Source organism: Lissotriton vulgaris, unplaced genomic scaffold, assembly GCF_964263255.1.
Source record: "Lissotriton vulgaris unplaced genomic scaffold, aLisVul1.2 SCAFFOLD_1925, whole genome shotgun sequence".
Classification (NCBI taxonomy): domain Eukaryota; kingdom Metazoa; phylum Chordata; class Amphibia; order Caudata; family Salamandridae; genus Lissotriton; species Lissotriton vulgaris.
In genome coordinates, this window is record NW_028253415.1 from 120,937 (window position 1) to 145,746 (window position 24,810).

The following is a 24,810-nucleotide window of genomic DNA, read 5'->3' on the forward strand; positions in this document are numbered from 1 at the left end:
GACATTCTAGATAGTCGGTCAGGGGATTGGGGGTTCAACTTCTGTTAGGACTAATGTATGTCGAAAATCGAACTGTACCTATCATCAACAATGTCCTATTTATCTTGTCCATACTTCTTTGTGTGCAGAATAGTCCCTGAAACACTAGCGGTATGGGATGTGCTCCTCTCAAATCAAAAAGACAACTCCTACCTTTTACTTGGTGTAAACAATGACATTTTGTTGTTGGAAATTGTCAAAGCACTTACATTAAGAAGACTGGAATAGACAGCAAGGGCAACCCAGAGGACTGCACTCAGTGCCTAGAGCTATTGCTGTATCAGAGTTTTGTTGCACACCGTTTGCTGAATGGGCAAGCTTAGCTACCTACACAGACCGACTCATAATTATAAATAGTAGTAGCACAGAGAGTGATGGTAGAGCCAGGATAAGAATGTAGAAAGTAGTCTATATTAGAAGAAGATCAAAGACTATTTTGTAAAACATAGAATTATTAGGAACCAGTTTATAATGAATAGTAGCTGTAAAAGTTAGGTAGTATTAATATAACAATAAAACAACTTACTGGGGCCAGCAGAAGAGCCTGCAAGGGACTGCTCCTGTCCAACTTCTGCCACCGGAGTCTCTGTCGCCGCCGGCGCCTTGCCCCTGGGTGTTGCTGGTGATCATGAAATAAAGAAACACAACATGGATGATTATTTTTTGGGAAATATTTGATTTCTTTGTACTCAATCTAAAATTATGTCTGGGAAACAAATTAACATCAATTGCATCTGATCTGGTCAACTAGGAGGATAGTAGTACAGTATTGCAGGATTCGCAGACCGTCTATTAGGAAAGTTATGTAATTCACTAACTACATCAACAACAAAAAGGTTCTACTACGACTACCATCACTCAGCAGCACGAGACGTCGCGTGACAGACACAGTCCGTCATCATGATTGCAGACCACTAACAAATGTCCTATAACAAGTAATAAATAATATACTCAACGTATCAATCCACCACTATCTCTTCAAAGTGGCAGCAGCAGGAGTACAAAGGACTAGACTTGAGTCTACTGTCTCTAGCATTACGCAGTAATGCTCTCAAATGACTAAAAAGTTGCAAACAAGTAAGCATAGTAGCAATGCCAATAACCAGGCGAGCACCTGCAATGACAGAAGCTATTTAAACATTAATTTCCTGCAATGTAATCTAATCAGAAGCATTCGTACTCTTCAGGAAAAAAAAATTAGCAATATAACAGAGCACAAGGAAAAAAGTAGTTATTAAATAGCTACTTACCAAGGCCAGGGATCTCCACACCGAGCAGGTCGATCATGTCATGCTCCCGGTCCAAGATGTCACTCCACCGGTGCGTCCCTTGGTGGTAGGTGCGCCGGACCCCAGACTCCTTATACATGTGCCGGCACACCTTCTCCCACAGCTGGCGATGCTCCCAGAGGATGTAACCGGAAGCAATCCGCCCACCTGCTGCCACGGTTTTAAGGAGGTGGACTTGCACAAAAACTATCAAGGCGGCCACCTCCACCTCAGAGAAGATCTATCTGGGCTGCACTTCCTCCCCCCTCCAACGCCCGCAAGGGAGCCGGGTACGTGGTGCTGGGCCCTTCCCCTTGCCCTTGTCGCCTCCCTTTGCCATGGTCCTGGGCACAAGAAGAAGGAAAGAAGAATAGGTGTGAAAAAAATAAGAGAGAGAGCGAAAGAAATAAAGTAGGTAATAAAGTAACAAAAAGTAAAAAAAACACAAAAAAGATGTAGAAAATTGAAGAGAGAGATAATAAGCAAAAAAAAACAAAAAAAGTTCAGAAAAACATAGGATTACAAAGATGTAAGGTGGATAGAAAGGTAGCATGCCCAAAACCATAACAGTGAATGAAAAACAAGATGGCCGCGCCCATAGAGGACCGCGTGGGTAAGTTTGAGCGATATTTCCCCCGCGAGCACGCAAAAACGCCCACGAATACATAATCGCTCGCCGCATACGACGCGAGCATTCTACGAGCGCCCAGAAACTGAAACACGTCACGCAAACAAGATGGCACCGCCCGTACACGACCGCATGGGCAACCTCGGGGTCGGTGCGCTGCAAGCAGTCCGCAAATAAGCAAAAAAACGCCCGAACACGCAAAAAAAAGAAATCAGCAAATTCGAACGAATTTGCGGATTGCAAGATCGATTTTGCACAATTTCGCGTCCTGCGAATCTCGCGAAATGGCAGAAAAACAAATTTTGGAAAACTGAAAGCACTTAGCAGGTGCAAAAGTTCAAGCTTATTTGTAACCATTCCCTATAGTGCTTCCTGAGGGGCCCCTCCAGAGTTCAGTTGCCTACTTTCAACTATTCTCTGACCCTGCTCTGACCCTCAAAGCAGGGTCAGAGAATAGTTACAAGTATGGCACAATGCTCCTGTAAAAAAATAACTGCAACAGGAAGGTCTTACAGCTAAGGAAGCAGGTGCCAGACTTGAAGCACAAATTCAGTGAATCATTAACCAGCCCCAAATTAATTCATCTCAGTTGAGGCTGGGAAGGTGAGCTTTGCTTTCCCCCACATAATGTACAGTGGTGAACAAGAGGGTGGTAGTGGTGGACCAGAGGGTGCTGTGATAAACCAGAGGGGGACAGTGAGGATCCAGAGGGTGGCAGTGGCAAACCAGAGGGTGGCAGTGATGAACCAGAGGGTGGCATGGATGAACCAATGGATGGCAGTGATCAACCAGAGGGTAGCAGTGATGAACCAGAGGTTGGCAGGGATGAACCAGAGGATGGCAGTGATGAACCAGAGTTTGGCAGCCTTGAACCAGAGGGTGGCAGTGATCAACCAGAGGGTGGCAGTGATGAACCAGAGGGTGCTGTGATAAACCAGAGGGGGACAGCGATGATCCAGAGGGTGGCAGTGGCAAACCAGAGGGTGGCAGTGATGAACCAGAGGGTGGCAGGGATGAACCAGAGGGTGGCAGTGATCAACCAGAGGGTGGCAGTGATGAACCAGAGGATGCTGTGATAAACCAGAGTGGGACAGTGATGATCCAGAGGGTGGCAGTGGCACACCAGAGGGTGGCAGTGATGAACCAGAGGGTGGCAGGGATGAACCAGAGGATGGCAGTGATCAACCAGAGGGTGGCAGTGATGAACCAGAGGGTGGCAGGGATGAACCAGAGGATGGCAGTGATCAACCAGAGGGTGGCAGTGATTAACCAGAGGGTGCTGTGATAAACCAGAGTGGGACAGTGATGATCCAGAGGGTGGTAGTGGCAAACAAGAGGGTGGCAGTGATGAACCAGAGGGTGGCAGGGATGAACCAGAGGATGGCAGTGATCAACCAGAGGGTAGCAGTGATGATCGAGAGGGTGGCAGTGGCGAACCAGAGGGTGGCAGTAACGAACCAGAGGGTGGCAGTGATGAACCATAGGGTGCTGTGATAAACCAGAGGGGGACAGTAATGATGCAGTGGGTGGCAGTGGCAAACCCAAGGGTGGCAGTGGCAAACCTGAGGGTGGCAGTGATGAACCAGAGGGTGTCAGCGATGATCCAGAGGGTGGCAGTGGCAAACCAGAGGGTGCTGTGTGTGAGAAGTTGGCCTGGTATATGATGATCACTATTCTAGTGAGCACCTTGCACCAGTCCAAACGACCCTTATGGTGATTGGTTGTAAGTCAACTTTATAGACCAGCTATCCTAGTGGTAGCATGGCCAAAAGCAGTCTTAGGCTAAACTCAAGAGGGCATGTGAAGCCAGCTGTTTTACCATATGCAATCCTTTAAATACCAAATGAAAGGACACCACACAAATTATATATTATAAAATATATGTATTTATTTCTAGAATAAACCCCTTGACTCTTTATGAGCACAGGAGCACAAGCGTTAAACAAAGAACACAGTATAACATACAATAAGATGCACAATTATGGATAGGCAGGGTGGCCACTCAAACCATATATTAAGAAAGTGGTATAAGTACCACGTCACAAACAATGAACAGGCCTAGGGCCTAGGGAATCACTGGGCCTACACTGGACTAACGAAGGTTAGGACATAGGAGGCCCACAGGATGCGGGTGCAGTGTCTATAGGCAACCGCGCTTACCATACAAGTCAATGGTGCGTAAAAATTAGAAAGTTATAGGTTTAGGAGTCTTCCAACTGGACTAGAACTTAGCCACTAAAAACGGACACTAGAGGTGTATAGCACTTTAGGAGCACCGGTGTAATCTCGTTACCTCACCCACAGGAAGCGGGTACATAGGTGCCAAAGTGCGTCGGGTTTCTTCGTGGAGTTCTATGGAGCCTGGAGGTAAAGATGCTGCAGGCGGCCAGGAGAGAAGAGTCCGTTTGTATCCAAGGGTTAATCAAAGATGTAGAGTACCTGCAAGCAGAAGGGACAGAGTCTAGGTCACTAGCCAGTGACCAGGATGGAACCAGGACAGAACCAGGCAGTGTCGGGTTGCGATCAGGTGCTGTCGAGTAGTTTGTCTCCGCTGCCACGTGGACCAGGAAGGATCGAAGATGACCAGCTGGAGGACACAAGCTTCCCACAAAGGCTCTTGCTGTCGGCGGTGTCGGTTCTAAAATTGGAGTCACCAAACCTTGGCAAATGCAACCCAAGCAGGACTCAAAGATGTCTTCTGGATCGGACCGGGAAGGTCAGATCGATGGCTCCTTTTCAGGGAAGCTAGGGCCAGTCTGGAGCAACCAGACCAGCAGTGTAGTTTTGATGGATCGTTGTCACAGAGGCCACTAGCCAACGGGCAAGCGACCGGACAACGCAGCAAGCAGGAAAAGTGCAAAAGGGCCCCACGCAGCACTCGGTGAGTGTGGAGGGGTGATCTTTGGAGCACAGGCTGTTTGGGGCCGGGGCTTCTCAAACCCCAAAGCACAGCGTCGAGGGTGCCTTAGGAGCTGCACAGGAAGCACTTTGTCGACTCTTCAAGTTGGCCGGTCCCACGTCTCTCGTCACCTCCACGGGTCTCAGCTTTGCCAGGACTGTGGATGTCTGGGAGTCTGGGTCTTGTTGATCTCTGTCGTTCGAGCTCCGGCGGGAGCAACGGCAAAGAAAGTCTTGATGCGCTGATGGTGCCTGCTTGCACAGGGTAGCCACTCCTTGACCACAAAGGAGATTCTTCAGTCTTCCACGTTGAGTGGGATGTCGAAGAGTCCAGAGTTTCATTTCAAAGTTTCAGTCAGGATGATCTGGTTTGCATTGACACAGCTCCTACCATTATTCCAAATCTAGGGGCTGGATCTCCTGCTAGGTCCCTCCTATGGGTGGGACCCAGGAAGGGGGTAGTTCCCTTTGTCCAGTTTCGCGCCAGAGCTGGGGCTGGAGAGCCCCAGCACCGGTTTTAACTGGACTTTGCATGGGACACCTTGTGTTCCCCAGGCAGTGTCTAGTTTCATTCAGCCCTCCCTGCCCCAATCCACATCCTTGAACCAGAGGGTGGCAGTGATGAACCAGAGGGTGGCACTGGTGAAGCAGAGGGTGGCAGTGATGATCCAGAGGGTGGCAGGGATGAATCAGAGGATGGCAGCGATCAACCAGAGGGTGGCAGTGATGAACCAGAGGGTGCTGTGATAAACCAGAGGGGGACAGTGATGATCCAGAGGGTGGCAGTGGCAAACGAGAGGGTGGCAGTGATGAACCAGAGGGTGGCAGGGATGAACCAGAGGATGGCAGTGATCAACCAGAGGGTGGCAGTGATGAACCATAGGGTGCTGTGATAAACCAGAGGGGACAGTGATGATCCAGAGGGTGGCAGTGGCAAACCAGAGGGTGGCAGTGATGAACCAGAGGGTGGCAGGGATGAACCAGAGGATGGCAGTGATCAACCAGAGGGTGGCAGTGATGAACCAGAGGGTGCTGTGATAAACCAGGGGCAGACAGTGCTGATCCAGAGGGTGGCATTGGTGAACCAGAGGGTGGCAGTGATGAACCGGAGGGTGGCCGCGATGAACCACAGGGTCGCAAACAGGCTGGACACGTAGAAACAACATGGTCGCGACCGTTGCGACCACACAAGTAAGTTTGCGTTCCAAAACTTGTACAAAACCCTCGTGAACTGGCAAAAACAGCAAATTCGCAAATTCGCACGAATTTGCGAATTGCGAGTTCGCTTTCGCACCAATTCGCGGATCCCGAATTTGCAAATTTCGCCCATGTTTACAAAAGACCTTCATGTAGTTTTTTACAATCAGCTGCTACATCATCGGGCTCTATTTCTACCGAATATTTTCTAAAGCGTTCGATATCCTCTGCGGCAAATGTATTGGTAAAATATATTTGCTCCCTTTCCTGCCAATCTTTTATACTATATAAAAGTTCAGAAGCAGTGACAGTACTACGAACGGCTTTAAATGCAGCAGATCTAATCTGAGGTGTACGTTCAGCAGATAACATTGAGCGAGTTTCTCTAGCTTTGTCCTGGTCTGTAGGAGAGTCCTCATCTGACTCATAAGGAGCAGAAGGAAGAGTATAGGGAGGTGGACAGTGATCTAATAAGAGAGAATCATCTTGGGGTTTATTAAGAATAGGATAAAGAGGTCACCGAACAGCGTATTGGCCATTTACCTGTAAATGACGCTCCCTATCTTCCCTTTCTTTAATTTCTTTAATTTCTCTATTTTTCATTTCCAATGCTTTCGCATGAATGCTCTTTTGCTGTTCTTTTTCAATCAAGGCTTGCTCACGCTTCATTCGCTCACGCACTTCTTTCTCCCACATTCGCACACAGTCAAACATATCTTGCCTAGCCTTTCGCTTAAACATTTGTTGCTCCACATACTGAATCTTTCGCAAATCAAATGACCCATGCATAGGCCAACGCAACTCAGGATCTTTAGAAGTGTATTTATTCCATAACGTGCTATACATTATGGAAGAAATACCATACTTAATATACATGTCCCTATTAGGCGTCCCCTCCGGGGGGTCCGGTTGTGCTTCGTCAAGTTTCAAACTGGTACCACTACAAAAGCAACACATCCTACGAAGTGTGCTGGAAACAGGCATCAAACATGTTTGTGGTGGTAACGCACTCTTAGTTTTGTTTGTTGTTTTGAATTTGTTTTTTTGTCACAAATGTCGTTGGTGCATAGGTAGGTATCCTGCTGAGCTGTCAGGGTAGATTTATAAGATACTGTGACATGTGTTTCCTGTGACACAGGGACCACTCCTTCCTTGCACTCCTTTAATCTTTCATTCAATTATTACTCAGTGTGGAAACAGGCATGCCACAAATAGTGCAGAATATGCAGTATTATAATCAAAGCAGCGCTTAAGGTACTCTTTGTACGTTGCGCCATTCAAACAAAGTCAAATAGAGAAAAATCTTCTCATTACCTGTCTATATGAATTGCAATGCATATATAATTCAAACAAATACTAATATTGGCCAATCTTACGAACAAAAGCCGCAGTGAGTGTTACTAAACTACCTTACCAGTCCAAGGCATCAAAAACCAACAGCAAGTGCCGCAGAATGGCTCTTACCAATCAAATGGTGTCCAGGTTCCGACTGCCAAGTTATCAAATCGACCAAATGGTCACTGCATGGCGAATCAACAGAGGAGATCTCAGTCGAGGAACGGCGCCACCTGGATATTCAGATCAGAAAGAAAGGAAAGACGCCGTGGGTGCCAAGACTCGGGTCTCCTCAGGCAGCGATCACGTCCAAAGCGAGATTCCAATCCTTTGTCTCGACCAGTCCTTCGGGCATCCGAGTCGCCGATGAGCCCCGCATTGGAAGCGCCAATTTGTGGTGGTGAGCCTCAGCAAGGCCCATCAGTGCAAGGGATTCGGCCTTCTCTGCACAGAGTCCTCAGACCAATAGTAAGAAGTTGGCACAGAAACTGGAATAGAAAAGACAGAGTTTATTAAACCTCATGAGGTGGATCTACATTCACACATCACCCTTCGGTAATGCATGAAGTAGCACCCTAAATGGAAGAAGCTTGGTCCTTTTATACCCACACAGGGGCTCAAATGAAGGCGGTACAAGTACAGAATGCTCGTTGTAAGTACAAATAAGGTCATACAGAAACTGTACAAGCAACAAGTGGGAGGAGCTAACAGTTAGCTAATTCTGTTGGACACATCCTGACAGTTACAAGTTGAGGACAGCTGTAAGCTCAACTGAGCATGTGCGAAGCAGAAGAGGTTAAATATATATCGTCTCTAGGCAGATTTCAAGAGCAGTTAACAGGGAGGTAGGACAGAACACATGGCGAGCACATGGCAAACAAAATGGCTGCCAGAAATACAAAATGGATTCCGCAAAATGGACAAGATAGTCTCTAAATACAAGATGTCTTCTGCTAATCGCTGCTAAATTACAACAATAGTGTCAATGTTCGGTGTGAGAAAAGCTTGCAGAAGCTGCTCAGAGTTTTGAGATACAACACATTCCTGTCCTCTTTTGCAGTGCTGGTGCACAATGACTGCCATGGTGCAAGGATGTCTGTGTTGAAATCAAGTTGTTTTTGTAGAGGAAGAGACACCTTCCTTCACAAACACCCTTACACCACCCTTGGTGCGGTGCAGGCTTTTGACACACACCTTAGTCTAAAGCATGTTGTAAATCTGGGAATTGTGGTGGGCGAGAGTGTCCCGCTTGCCCCAAGGTGGCTCATCCTGGGGTTGACTGGAGAAACGACGTGGCCACAGTGGGCCAAGACCTGGCTGGCCCTTGTGGGTGGGGTAGCCAAGAGAAACATTGCCAAAGCATGGGGAGCAGAGACAGCCCCTACTCTTACAGCCTGGAAAAGAGACCTGGACTAGTGTTGTGCGGCAGAACGGGTTATCTACCAGAGCTGGAGTTGGCCTCGTAAAGAGAAAAAGATCTGGAGTGCATGGGCCGAATATAGAGAACTTTGATGCGAGCCCTGTGAACGGATATGTGTTGATGTGGGAGACAGGATGCTAGGGTTTGTGGTGGGCGAGTGTGGGTTTATCATGGTGGGATCGCCCACCGGATACATTTTAAGAACTGTGAACTTGTCTCGGCTATCTCTCCTTAAATGCCACTTGTATATGGGTATTGAACTGAAGCCTGTTTATGTTTAGTAAAAAGACCACAAAAAAAATCTGGGAATGTGTCAAATGCCACGGGTGTTACATGGGAGCACTCACCGTAATGCCCATGGCACGCCTCCCACTCACAGTGTAAGGCAATGCAGTGACTTGTGCTGCATTGCCTCACACCATATCTACAGGGTCATTTGCCACTGGAATGTCATTAAAGTGATTTTCTGGTGGTGCACTGTGCTTGCAAATAATCCCCAAAGCGTGTTGGAAGACATCATTGCTAAAACATGTAGATACTTATTGAGGAGTGAGAGTTTCTCGGAACACATCCACCACTGCTTTCAACACTTTTCAAAGGTTTCCGCTATAAAAAATATATCACATCTTTGGATAACCCAAAGAAAATTTAAATTCCTCCTTTCCTTTTGTGAGATAACCAACTTCCCCAGACAAAAGAAAAATGCTCCACTGTGATCAGGCGTTGAAGCACCCTCGATACGCTGGGTGCCTCGGTGGGATTCTAATAACGAAGCATGCAAACAACTCGGTTGGTGGGCGAGGGGACTTTGAATAAAACCTAAAGGATTTTTTCCCCACTGAGGGCCTCATTTATGAGGAATTGGCGCAGGGCAGTGCTGCACATCTGCTTGCTGCACTGCCCTACACCAATGTGAAAGGGTAGGGATGCACCGTATTTATGAAATACTGTAAATTTGTGGCCTTTCCCCCTGTGCTGCTGCACAATTTTCTCCACAGGGCCAAAGTAGACGGGCTTGCACTGTGGTGCAACGGGTGCCTCTGCTGCAGGCAGGATTGTTTTGGTGTAGCAAGGAGCAACTCCCTGCACAAGAAAGAATCCGAAGAGGTGTTCATCTCTTTCACATGGAAAAAAGGAAACAACAATAAGAAATGAACATATTTCTCCTGGTTACGCCTGCTCTGGGGAGGAGTACGATTCTGGTGCTGCCCCAGGGTTACGTGATTAAGTAAATCTGGAGCAGCGTCAAAGTCCATGGGTGCTGCATGGGGAGACCCACTGTAACGGCCATGGAAGGCCTCCTTGGTTCAGAGTAAGGCAAGGGAGCGGCCGGCACTGCTTCGTCTTACTCCATATCTATGAGGCCACGTAAACCATGCAGAATCCTTGCATCGCCTCATAGATATGATTGAGAGGCCTGCTCTGCTTCGTCTTACTCCATATCTATGAGGCCACGTAAACCCTGCAGAATCCCTGCATCGCCTCATAGATATGATTGAGAGGCCGGCTCTGCTTCGTCTTACTCCATATCTATGAGGCCACGTAAACCATGAAGAATCTTTGCATCGCCTCATAGATATGATTGAGAGGGCGGCTCTGCTTCGTCTTACTCCATATCTATGAGGCCACGTAAACCATGCAGAATCTTTGCATCGACTCATAGATATGATTGAGAGGCCGGCTCTGCTTCGTCTTACTCCATATCCATGAGGCCACGTAAACCCTGCAGAATCTTTGCATCGACGCATAGATATGATTGAGAGGCCGGCTCTGCTTCGTCTTACTCCATATCCATGAGGCCACGTAAACCCTGCTGAATCTTTGCATCGCCTCATAGATATGATTGAGCGGCCGGCTCTGCTTCGTCTTACTCCATATCTATGAGGCCACGTAAACCCTGCAGAATCTTTGCATCGACTCATAGATATGATTGAGAGGCCGGCTCTGCTTCGTCTTACTCCATATCCATGAGGCCACGTAAACCCTGCTGAATCTTTGCATCGCCTCATAGATATGATTGAGAGGCCGGCTCTGCTTCGTCTTACTCCATATCTATGAGGCCACGTAAACCATGCAGAATCTTTGCATCGACGCATAGATATGATTGAGAGGCCGGCTCTGCTTTGTCTTACTCCATATCTATGAGGCCACGTAAACCATGCAGAATCTTTGCATCGCCTCATAGATATGATTGAGAGGCCGGCTCTGCTTCGTCTTACTCCATATCTATGAGGCCACGTAAACCATGCAGAATCTTTGCATCGCCTCATAGATATGATTGAGAGGCCGGCTCTGCTTCGTCTTACTCCATATCTATGAGGCCACGTAAACCATGCAGAATCTTTGCATCGACGCATAGATATGATTGAGAGGCCGGCTCTGCTTTGTCTTACTCCATATCTATGAGGCCACGTAAACCCTGCAGAATCTTTGCATCGCCTCATAGATATGATTGAGAGGCCGGCTCTGCATCGTCTTACTCCATATTTATGAGGCCTCGTAAACCATGCAGAATCTTTGCATCGCCTCATAGATATGATTGAGCGGCCGGCTCTGCTTCGTCTTACTCCATATCTATGAGGCCTCGTAAACCCTGCAGAATCTTTGCATCGCCTCATAGATATGATTGAGAGGCCGGCGTCACAGGAGCGCAAGAAAAAGGTGGCGCTAGCCTGTCATAAATAAGCCCCTTAGTCTGAAGGACATCGCTAAGGAATTAATAAATAACTTGCTATCGTGCTCGCTTTTCATAGTTGAAGTTATGAGAGGTAGACGTGGGAGGTAGACATGTTAACTATAGTAATGCTTCCTTAGATCGGTGAAGCACAGACAGGTGACCGAGTTTTTGTATGTGTGGCCCCTCACAGAACCTTGCAGGGGGGCCCTATGGTTTCATTACACCACTGGACGCGTATTTTTCCCTTTCGATCTCAGGTGGGCAGGGTGGTAAATACGGTAATGCCTCCCTGGAAGGTTGGTGGTGCAGGTGACCATAAGGATACAGCCTGTTAATGTTTATATTACCAGCATGTAACCAAGGAACAATGTAAAAAATAATATCTTGTTATGTTTCTCTTTTATCTTTGCAGAGAGTCGTGTTTTTGACCCAACAGTCTTCAGAGGTACGTCTATAAGTTTTTTCACATCCTTGAATATAAATATTTATCCCCTCTCTACCAGGTACAGTTTGCACAAACATAGGTAACAAGTGAGACTTGTTACACGAAAGAGCTATATTATAAACTCCATGTCTAGAGAGACCACTCTAAAGGCCAGAAGGGGGGGGGGGCATCTTTTTATCCATGGCAACTTTAAAAAGTGCTTCTTACCTCATAAATAGTTATTTTGGCCTTACTGTGAAAAAAGAACGGCGGATGGGCACCATCTCAGAATATGACATCAGGTGAGACTGTATGTGCAGCGGCTCGAGGCGGGTTCCTAGCCACTAAACAAACGATCCCTCGCATGACAGTAACATGAGACTTGAGGTACATCTGCCCGCACATTACCACGCTAATCTGCTGCACATACACCTTAGTACAACTTGTCTCCGATGTTAGCACAGACCTGTTTGTAGGTTTGTCCTGAGGCTTAACATGCGTCGAACTCATGCGGTACTGGCGTTTGGATAGGAGAGCTACCGGCTGGACGGGGGGCACTCGTGGGCAGTTGGTGGCAAATCACATTGGAGGGGTGCAAAAAAATATAAACATAACATATATGCATATTAATATACACAATAATATGCATATTATTATAAATATAAACATTACAAAAATCACTTACCCGACACTGCCACTTGATGTTCTGAAGCACGTCCTTGTGTTCTGTAGCATGTCCTCAGAGCGCGAAGCCCACGGGCAACTCTCTCATCCAATCAAGACACTGTTCTCATGCTGTTAAGCAGCATGAGTAAGGCGTCTTGATTGGCTGGCGCAGGCTGGCTCCATGCTCCAAAAGGCACGGTCGGCCTGTGTCTGCTCCCCAACCCAACTATCCAAGACAGCCGGGTTGGAGATGTTTGAATCGCACATGTCAGTTTGGCCGTAGCAAGGTTGCCAACCGAACCAACACGCTCAGTTCAAACTTACGTGGCCACTCCTCACTGCTGTCAATCATTGGCAGCAGTGGCACACTGGCCCCGCCCTGCCATCGTACTCAGTTTGATGGCAAAAAGTATCAAAACTAAAATGGCAATAAAATCCTTTGTCATTTTGCCATTTGGCCATTGACCTAAGTCTTCAGTAGGATTAACTGATATTTAATTGTTGGACAGCCTGCGCATACTGTGTTGATTTTCAATTTCTTCACAGATCTAGCTATTCTGACTCTAGCTAGTTATTAAGAATCTTATAAACAGGCTAGGTAAAGTTGCAGCCCGGACACAGGACGGTGTGGAAGCAGGCTTAGAAACTTTACAAATACAGACTCCCCTGAAATTATCAAACCAGGAGAAGAGGTAGACCAATCTCACATAGAAGACACCCACGGCTATATACAATTTAAAGCTACCAGGAGATCAAACCACACCTAGCCTGTTTATAAAATGGCAAAATGACAAAGGATTTTAGAACATACAGTAACAAAGAAGATGTAAAAATCCTGCTGAATATAACATTACTACAAATCACATAAGAAGCGTCCTAAACAAAAGCAACCTTTGGGCACGAAGTCTGCAAAAATCTAACAACGCAGAGTATATTGAGATAAAAATTGTTTTTAACCATAGGAAGCATTGTCCTGAAGAAGGTGTTCAACTTGTTCACCGAAACGCAACATCGACAGTTATTGTGCTTTTTTCTTTTAAATAATTTCTTTCATGATGTTTTTTTAATAAAATATATGTGATAATTTGTTTTTATAAAATGTTAATGAATGTCAAATATTAACTCTTGTGACAATACATTTCTCAATTTTAAGTAACAGAACCTCTATTATCTGATCATTACTTCTTGCTTGACTACCTATGGATCTAAATATTGTGTCTAAAATTGGGCGGGAGATAAGAATCTTACTCAGACTGATAGAGCCTAAGTGTAAATTTGTTACTGTGTGGTGTCCCCTATACTTGATCATACTCCCAGCTGGAGCTTATCTTTACGCTTGGATAGTAGGACGGCTTAATTGTAGTCTGACCTATCATCTACAACCAAGAAAAGGGAAGCCTTCATTGATAGGTGCACTGCTGGTCAAACTGCACTAGTACAGGGGCGGCATCACCAGTCCGGCCTGGTGCCACTGCACCCGCTGAATCATTGAAAGGTACACTGCTGGTCAAACTGCACTGGTGCAGGTGCAGTGTCGCTGGTCAGGCCCGGTGCCACTGCACCCGCTGAATCATTGATAGGTACACTGCTGGTCAAACTGCACTGGTGCAGGTTCGGTTTAGCTGGTCAGGCCCGGTGCCACTGCACCTGTTGAATCATTGAAAGGTACACTGCTGGTCAAACTGCACTGGTGCAGGTTCGGTTTTGCTGGTCAGGCCCGGTGCCACTGCACCTGTTGAATCATTGATAGGTACACTGCTGGTCAAACTGCATTGGTGCAGGTGCAGTGTCGCTGGTCAGGCCCGGTGCCACTGCACCCGCTGAATCATTGATAGGTACACTGCTGGTCAAACTGCACTGGTGCAGGTTCGGTTTCGCTGGTCAGGCCCGGTGCCACTGCACCTGTTGAATCATTGAAAGGTACACTGCTGGTCAAACTGCACTGGTGCAGGTTCGGTTTCGCTGGTCAGGCCCGGTGCCACTGCACCTGTTGAATCATTGACAATAACTTGGCAAGGGAATCTTATCTCATTTTAAAAGAGTTATTGAAAACACCTGCTCCACCCTTATCCAACACACCCACGGCAGACAGAAGTGATGAGTTGGCCAACTATTTTAATGTTAAAATCGACCGCATCTTAACTTCTCTGCCCCCTCTCGGCCTGTCGAACCATATGGACAATGAGGCATCCACTAATCAAACAATAAGCAGTTTGCTTCCTCAGCTCACTTCTTTTAGGGCAGTAACAAGGAACGAGGTAGACACCACTATGGCCAAAATGAAAAGCGGCTCCCCTTTAGATCCCGCCCCTATCAGATTCCTTAAAACTGTAGCCCCGGTCATCGTGCCCACAATCACGGAGCTCATAAACATTTCGCTCTCTCAAGGCTCGGTCCACCCCAGCTGGAAAAGTGCAGTCGTTAAAGCACTCCTAAAGAAACCACAGCTGGATGCAGCCGACATGGCGAACTACCGGCCAATTTCACTCCTCCCTTGTATCAGTAAAATGGCCGAGAAATTGGTCAATGGCCAACTGTCACAATACCTAGAAGCCAACAATATCTTACGACAGTCCCAGACTGGGTTTCGCCCGGGCCATGGCACGGACTCTGCCCTTCTCGCTGTTATCGAGGAGGCGAGGTGCATCCTGGATTCAGGAGGATCAGTGGAAGTGATCCTCCTGGATTTAAGCGCAGCCTTTGACACAGTTAACCATCGTGTCCTACTTCATCGGCTGGCTGCGGCAGGGATTGCAGGTTCAGCGCTCAGATGGATAGAGTCTTTCCTCTCAGGGCGCTCGTTCCAGGTGTGGGATGGCAATTGTCATTCTGCCACCCTCCCCCTCATGAGTGGGGTCCCTCAGGGGTCATCATTAAGCCCAACCCTATTTAATGCTTACATGGCCCCTCTCGAAGATGTGGTTACCCCCTTCGGGATTAAAATATTAAGCTATGCAGACGACACCCAATTAGTCGTCTCACTTTCCCAACTGGACAAATACCCAGACAATCTGCAAAACTGCCTTAAAAATATCCACAACTGGATGTGTGAGTCATCGCTCAAATTAAATGGCTCAAAGACTGAAGTTATGCTTCTGGGTAAGCAATGGACCACCATCCCTCCATCCGTCTGGCCAGACGAATTCGGGGAAATCCCCGCCCCGAAACCAGAAATTAAAACTTTAGGAGTATGGCTAGAACCTGAGCTGTCGATGAAAACTCAAGCTACCAAGACAGCAGGGACCTGCTTTGGCCTAATGCGCTCCATTCGGAAAATCCTTCCATTACTTCCTCCCCTATCCAGGAAACTCCTGGTCCAGGGACTAGTGCTTGCGCGGCTGGACTACAGCAACATGGTATACCTCGGAGCCCCAGAAGCTACCATGGCTAAACTCCAGAGTACGCAAAACGCAGCCGCCCGGTTACTCTGGAATCTCCCTTCCAGAGTATCAGCCAAACCAGCAATCCAAGCTCTCCACTGGCTTCCAATACGCCAAAGGGTCGAATTTAAGGCCCTGTGCACTGCACATAAACTGCTTAATGGGTCTTGCCCTGCCATTCTGAGAGACCTGGTCACTCCCTACAAAGCGCACAGGTCCCTTCGCTCGGAGAATGAGAACCTGGCCAATATCCCCAGACACCGGAAGACACGTACTGGCGGCCGTCGCTTCTCGGTTAAAGCATCCACCAGATGGAACGCACTTCCCCGCTCCCTCCGGCTTGAACCTAATCATCTGATTTTTAGGAAAAAACTGAAAACGCTGTTGTTCCCTAAATAGAGTCCCTCCTTTTCTGTCCTCAGATCTTCATAATTATTAAAGTGCGGGGATGCCCTCGGGTCACCAGGTGCTTTACAAATCGCTAAAATAAATAAATAAATAAATTGAAAGGTACACTGCTGGTCAAACTGCACTGGTGCAGGTTCGGTTTCGCTGGTCAGGCCCGGTGCCACTGCACCTGTTGAATCATTGATAGGTGCACTGCTGGTCAAACTGCACTGGTGCAGGTTCGGTTTCGCAGGTCAGGCCCGGTGCCACTGCACCTGTTGAATCATTGATAGGTACACTGCTGGTCAAACTGCACTGGTTCAGGTGCAGTATCGCTGGTCAGGCCCGGTGCCACTGCACCCGCTGAATCATTGATAGGTACACTGCTGGTCAAACTGCACTGGTTCAGGTGCGGTATCGCTGGTCAGGCCCGGTGCCACTGCACCTGTTGAATCATTGATAGGTGCACTGCTGGTCAAACTGCACTGGTGCAGGTTCGGTTTCGCAGGTCAGGCCCGGTGCCACTGCACCTGTTGAATCATTGATAGGTACACTGCTGGTCAAACTGCACTGGTTCAGGTGCAGTATCGCTGGTCAGGCCTGGTGCCACTGCACCCGCTGAATCATTGATAGGTACACTGCTGGTCAAACTGCACTGGTTCAGGTGCGGTATCGCTGGTCAGGCCCGGTGCCACTGCACCTGTTGAATCATTGATAGGTACACTGCTGGTCAAACTGCACTGGTTCAGGTGCAGTATCGCTGGTCAGGCCCAGTGCCACTGCACCCGCTGAATCATTGATAGGTACACTGCTGGTCAAACTGCACTGGTTCAGGTGCGGTATCGCTGGTCAGGCCCGGTGCCACTGCACCTGTTGAATCATTGATAGGTGCACTGCTGGTCAAACTGCACTGGTGCAGGTTCAGTATCGTTGGTCAGGCCTGGTGCCACTGCACCTGCTACACCAGTCTCTGTGCTCATCTGAAGAGGTTTGTCCCTCTCTCACACTTCAAATGTTAAAGACATCAGTTAATGTGAGGGACCAGTCATTGTCAGGTGCTTTTAGAGCGTTATTTACAAGCCTCCTGCTCCACTGGTGTTACTTTTTCCCATATTAAAAGTGATGCATCGCTGGTACAAGAGGCTTGAAACTCAGCCCCTTAGTTTTTAATATATTTTTCTCTGCCTGCAAACTCGGAAGTGTTGACAAGTTTTGTGAGTGCCCTGATGATGTTCTCTGTCTCTGCAGCGCCCTGGTCGGTGGATCCGAATGCTGCAACCGGGACCTTCCTCATCAGCAGTAACGGGAAGGAACTCCACAACCTCAGCACGGAGCGCTGTATCCGGGGGGGCATGGGGGTCAGATCTGGGAGGTGGTACTGGGTGGTGAACTTAGACCCAACAGGGAGCGTCCCGCTTGTGTATCAGACTGTCAACTGGAAGGTGGGGGTCGCCACCGCATCGGTGACCACAAAGCTTCATACCGGTTATGCCCCCTTCGACGGCTTTTGGACCTTCAACAAGGGGTTGGCAGTTAATTATATTATCGATGAAACTAACATAGAGTACCGTTTTCCTGGCGTGCTTTACAATATGGGCATCTTCGTGGACTACGAGGAGGAGCTGGTGTCTTTCTACGACGCTGAAGCAAACAGGCACCTCTACACCTACACCGCCACCTTTCAAGAGAAAATATATCCTTACATCTGCCTTGACTATGGAAGACGCGCTACTCTGCAGTAATCGCACACAGATTAAAAACGTGTTTCTGATAAATTGTTTCTTTTTCATGATATTTTCAAATCACGATATAGTCAAAATACTTGAATTTGCTGAAAGGGGCAATTCTATCCAATAAAAACAAACAGCTTTATCTAAAAGCAAGCTAAACAAATGTGTCTTTCAATCTTTCTGAAAACGGGAGTGACCTGATTTCAACACGAACATCTCACTGAGATTAAATGTTGAAAGTGGGAGCAGAGGTCAGAGGTTGTCCCAACCCGAGTAAACTCGAGGGCTCCTCTGGAATATTCACCATCAGAGCCTCGTGCCAGCAGCAGTGACGTAGAGAGTGTGTCCTGGGCCCAGGAGAAAGGAAGGAAATGGGGCCCCTGAACACTGCTTGAACTGCGAAATAGAGCAGTAACCAAAGCTTCTGGGCCCCGGTGCCACTGCACCCGCTGCACCAATGAAAGCTAGACCCCCCCAAGCCTGTGTGTCCTGGGCCCACGAGAAAGGAAGGAAATGGGGCCCCTGAACACTGCTTGAACTGAGAAATAGAGCAGTAACCAAAGCTTCTGGGCCCCAATGCCACTGCACCTGCTGCACCAATGAAAGCTAGACCCCCCCAAGCCCGTGTGTCCTGGGCCCAGGAGAAAGGAAGGATATGGGGCCCCTGAACATTGCTTGAACTGTGAAATGCAACAGCAATCTGGGCCTCTGTTGCCGGGGCCACTGCACCCGCTGCATCAATGGAATGCCAGGGGTGAGACAAAGACTCCAGACAAACTTCAACATGTAAAATAGGCCACTTTATTCTGAAGTAAACAGAACTCACAGGGAAACTCCTTCGGTACCCATCCGTTTTTTATTTTTTTATTTTTTAAATATATTGCTTTAGAATACAGTTCCAGCAATTTTCTTCACGCAGTCACCTCCCACTTCCTTGAATATTAAATAACATTCATTGCAAACTCAATGCCATATCTCATCATAGAACAATATTAATATTTTTAGGCAAATTCATAAAAATACCTACATATACAGTACACATTTATTAATACATTAATAATAATGCAACACAATCAATAAGGTAGCATTACCAATGGCACTGGGATGTAACCGGTGATCAATAAAGTGGGTATTAGCAATGGCACTGGGATAGAATCAGTGATCAATAAAGTGGGTATTAGCAACTGCACTGGAATGTAACCGGTGATCAATAAAGGGGTATTAGCAATGGCACTGGGATGTAAGCGGTGATCAATACAGTGGGTATTAGTATTGGCACTGGGATGTAACTGATGATCAATACAGGGGGTATTAGCAATGGCACTGGGATGTAACCGGTGATCAATAAAGTGGGAATTAGTATCGGCACTGGGATGTAACCGGTGATCAATAAAGTGGCATTAGCAATGGCACTGGGATATAACCGGTGATCAATAAAGTGGCATTAGCAGTGGCACTGGGATGTAACCGGTGATCAATAAAATGGCATTAGCAATGGCACTGAGATGTAACTGGTGATCAATAAAGTGGGTATTAGCAATGGCACTGGGATGTAAGCGGTGATCAATACAGTGGGTATTAGCATTGCAACTGGGATGAAACTGATGATCAATAAAGGGGGTATTAGCAAAGGCACTGGGATGTACCCGGTGATCAATAAAGTGGCAATAGCAATGGCACTGAGATGTACCCGGTGATCAATAAAGTGGTTCTTAGCAATGGCACTGGGATGTAACCGGTGATCAATAAAGTGGGTATTAACAATGGCACTGGGATGTAACTGGTGATCAATAAAGTGGCATTAGCAATGGCACTGGGATGTAAAATAGGATCAATAAATTGGGCATGTCACAGGGATGTAACCGGTGATCAATAAAGTGGGGATTAGCAATGACACTGGCATGTAATAGGTGATCGATAAAGTGGCATTAGCAACGGCACTGGGAGGTAACTGGTGATTAATAAAGTGGCATTAGCAATGGCATTGGGATGTAACCGGTGATCAATAAAGTGGCATTAGCAATGGCACTGGGATGTAACCAGTGATCAATAAAGTGGGTGTTAGCAATGACACTGGGATGTAACTGGTGATCAATAAAGTGGCATTAGCAATGGAACTGTGATATACCCAGTGAGCAATAAACTCGGTATTTCAATGGCACTGGGATGTAACCTGTGATCAATAAAGTGGGTATTAGAAATGGCACTGGGATGTAACTGGTGATCAATAAAGTGGCATTAGCAATGGCACTGGAATGTAACCGATTATCAATAAAGTGGGTATGTCACAGGGTTGTAACCAGTGATCAATAAAGTGGCATTAGCAATGGCACTGGGATGTAATAGGTGGTCAATAAAGTGGGCATTAGCAATTGCACTGGGATGTAACCGGTGATCGATAAAGTGGGTATTAGCAATGGCACTGGGATGTAACCGGTGATCGATAAAGTGGGTATTAGCAATGGCACTGTGATGTAACTGGTGATCAATAAAGTGGCATTAGCAATGGCACTGGGATGTAACCGGTGATCGATAAAGTGGGAATTAGCAATGGCACTGAGATGTAACCGGTGATCAATAAACTGGCATCAACAATGGCACTGGGATGAAACCGGTGATCAGTAAATGGGCATTAGCAATGGCACTGGGATGTAACCAGTGATTAATAAAGTGGGTATTAGCAATGGAACTGGTCTGTAACCGGTAATCAATAAAGGGGTTATTAGCAAAGGCACTTGGATGTAAGCGGTGATCATTAAAGTGGGCGTTAGCAATGGCACTGGGATGTAGTAGGTGATCAATAAAGTGGCATTAGCAATAGCACTGGGATGTAATAGGTGGTCAATAAAGTGGGCATTAGCAATTGCACTGGGATGTAACCGGTGATCGATAAAGTGGGTATTAGCAATGGCACTGGGATGTAAATGGTGATCAATAAAGTGGCATTAGCAATGGCACTGGGATGTAACCAGTGATCAATAAAGTGGCATTAGCAATGGCACTGGGATGTAACCAATGATCGATAAAGTTGCATTAGCAATGGCACTGAGATGTAACCGGTGATTGATAAAGTGGGTATTAGCAATGGCACTGAGATGTAACCGATGATCAATAAAGTGGGCATGTCACAGGGATGTAACCGGTGATCAATAAAGTGGGGATTAGCAATGACACTGGGATGTCATAGGTGATCGATAAAGTGGTCTTAGCAATGGCACTGGGATGTAACTGGTGATCAATAAAGTGGCATTAGCAATGGCATTGGGATGTAACCGGTGATCAATAAAGTGGCATTAGCAATGGCACTGAGATGTAACCAGTGATCAATAAAGTGGGTGTTAGCAATGGCACTGGTATGTAATAGTTGATCGATAAAGTGGCATTAGCAATGGCACTGGGATATACCCAGTGAACAATAAACTCGGTATTTCAATGGCACCGGGATGTAACCTGTGATCAATAAAGTGGGTATTAGCAATGGCACTGGGATGTAACTGGTGATCAATAAAGTGGCATTCGCAATGGCACTGGAATGTAACCGATTATCAATAAAGTGGGCATAACACAGGGTTGTAACCAGTGATCAATAAAGTGGCATTAGCAATGGCACTGGGATGTAACTGGTAGTCAATAAAGTGTCATTAGCAATGGCACTGGGATGTAACCGATTATCAATAAAGTGGGCATGCCACAGGGATGTAACCAGTGATCAATAAAGAGGCATTAGCAATGGCACTGGTGTTGATCAATAAAGTGGGTATGAGCAATGGTACTGGGATGTAACCGGTGATGAATAAAGTGGACAATAGCAATGGCACTGGGATGTAATCCGTGATCAATAAATTGGGGCTCAGCAATGGCACTGGGATGTAACCGGTGATCAATAAAGTGGCAATAGCAATGGCACTGAGATGAAACTTATGATCAATAAAGTGGTTATTATCAATGGCACTAGGATGTAACCGGTGATCAATAAAGTGGGCATTAGCAATGGTACTGGAATGTAACTGGTGATCAATAAACTGACATTAGTAATGGCACTGGAATGTAACTGTGTTCAATAAAATGGCATTAGCAATGGCACTGGAATGTAACCGGTGATCAGTAAAGTGGGTATTAGCAATGACACTGGGATGAAACCGATGATCAATAAATTGGGCATATCACAGGGATGTAACCAGTGATCAATAAAGTGGGCCTTAGCAATGACACTGGGATGTCATAGGTGATCGATAAAGTGGCATTAGCAATGGCACTGGGGTGTAACCGATGATTAATAAAGTGGGTATTAGCAATGGCACTGGGATGTATTCGGAGATTAATAAAGCGGGTATTAGCAATGGCACTGGGATGTAACCGGTGATCAATAAAGTGGCATTAGCAATGGCATTGGGATGTAACCGGTAATCAATAAAGTGGCATTAGCAATGGCACTGGCATGTGACAAGTGATCAATAAAGTGGCATTAGAAATGGCACTGGGATGTAACCAGTGATCAATAAAGTGGCATTAGCAATGGCACTGGCATGTAACCAGTGATCAATAAAGTTGCATTAGCAACGGCACTCGGATGTAACCATTGATCAATAAAGTGGCATTAGCAATGGCACTGGGCTGTAACAGGTAATCAATAAAGGGGTTATTAGCAAAGGCACTTGGATGTAAGCGGTGATCATTAAAGTGGGCATTAGCAATGGCACTGGGATGTAATAGGTGATCAAAAATGTGGCATACCAATGGCACTGGGATGTAATAGGTGGTCAATAAAGTGTGCATTAGCAATTGCACTGGGATGTAACCGGTGATCGATAAAGTGGGTATTAGCAATGGCACTGGGATGTAACCGGTGATCGATAAAGTGGGTATTAGCAATGGCACTGTGATGTAACTGGTGATCAATAAAGTGGCATTAGCAATGGCACTGGGATGTAACCGGTGATCGATAAAGTGGGAATTAGCAATGGCACTGAGATGTAACTGGTGATCAATAAACTGGCATCAACAATGGCACTGGGATGAAACCGGTGATCAATAAATGGGCATTAGCAATGGCACTGGGATGTAACCAGTGATTAATAAAGTGGGTATTAGCAATGGGACTGGTCTGTAACTGGTAATCAATAAAGGGGTTATTAGCAAAGGCACTTGGATGTAAGCGGTGATCATTAAAGTTGGCGTTAGCAATGGCACTGGGATGTAATAGGTGATCAATAAAGTGGCATTAGCAATAGCACTGGTTTGTAATAGGTGGTCAATAAAGTGGGCATTAGCAATTGCACTGGGATGTAACCGGTGATCGATGAAGTGGGTATTAGCAATGGCACTGGGATGTAACCGGTGATCGATAAAGTGGGTATTAGCAATGGCACTGGGATGTAACTGGTGATCAATAAAGTGGCATTATCAATGGCACTGGGATGTAACCGATGATCAATAAAGTGGCATTAGCAATGGCACTGGGATGTAACCAGTGATCAATAAAGTGGCATTAGCAATGGCACTGGGATGTAACCAATGATCGATAAAGTTGCATTAGCAATGGCACTGAGATGCAACCGGTGATTGATAAAGTGGGTATTAGCAATGGCACTGGGATGTAACTGGTGATGAATAAAAAGGCATTAGCTATGGCACTGAGATGTAACCGATGATCAATAAAGTGGGTATGTCACAGGGATGTAACCAGTAATCAATAAAGTGGCATTAGCAATGGCACTGGTGGTGATCAATAAAGTGGGTATGAGCAATGGTACTGGGATGTAACCGGTGATCAATAAAGTGGGCATTAGCAATGGCACTGGGTTGTAACTGGTGATCAATAAAGTGACATTAGCAATGGCACTGGAATGTAACGGGTGATCAATAAAGTGGCATTAGCGATGGCATTGGGATGTAACTGGTGATCAATAAAGTGGCATTAGCAATGGTACTGGGATGTAACCACTGATCAATATAGTGGGTGTTAGCAGTGGCACTGGGATGTAACCGGTGATCAATAAAGTGGCATTAGCAATGTCAACTGGGATGTAACCAGTTATCAATAAAGTGGCATTAGCAATGTCAACTGGGATGTAACCAGTGATCAATAAAGTGGGTATGAGCAATGGTACTGGGATGTAACCAGTGATCAATAAAGTGGACATTAGCAATAGCACTGGTATGTAACTGGTGATTAATAAAGTGGGCATTAGCAATGGAACTGGGATGTAGCAGGTGATCAGTAAAGTGGGTATTAGCAATGACACTGGGATGTAACCGATGATCAAAACAGTGGGCATGTCACAGGGATGTAACCAGTGATCAATAAAGTGGGCTTGAGCAATGACACTGGGATGTCATAGGTGATCAATAAAGTGGGCAATTACAATGGCCCTGGGATGTAACTGGTGATCAATAATGTGGCATCAGCAATGGCACTGGGATGTAACTGGTGATCAATAAAGTGGCATTAGCAATGACACTGGGATGTAACCGGTGATCAATAAACTGGCACTAGCAATGGCACTGAGATGAAACTTGTGATCAATGAATTATCAATGGCACTGGGATGGAACCGGTGATCAAGAAAGTGGGCATTAGCAATGGCATTGGGATGGAACCGGTGATCAATAAAGTGGGTATTAGCAATTGCACTGGGATGTAACCGGTGAATAATAAAGTGGGTATTAGCAAGGGAACTGGGATGTAACCAATGATCAAAAAAGTGGGCATGTCACAGGGATGTAACCAGTGATTAATAAAGTGGGCATGAGCAATGACAC

General features: G+C 46.4%; 1 protein-coding gene across 1 annotated transcript in view; it reads left to right on the forward strand.

The window, feature by feature from the left end:
- The window catches only part of LOC147660966 (uncharacterized), a gene marked incomplete at its 5' end in the record, with an annotated part of 99,774 nt that extends 81,663 nt beyond the window's left edge, over window positions 1–18,111 (forward strand). The window contains 2 exons of the mRNA XM_086951407.1: window positions 11,875–11,907; window positions 17,568–18,111. Coding sequence (XP_086807533.1) covers window positions 11,875–11,907; window positions 17,568–18,061 — 527 coding nt within the window. The remainder of the gene's footprint in view (window positions 1–11,874; window positions 11,908–17,567) is intronic.
- Between the last annotated feature and the right edge of the window lie 6,699 nt (window positions 18,112–24,810).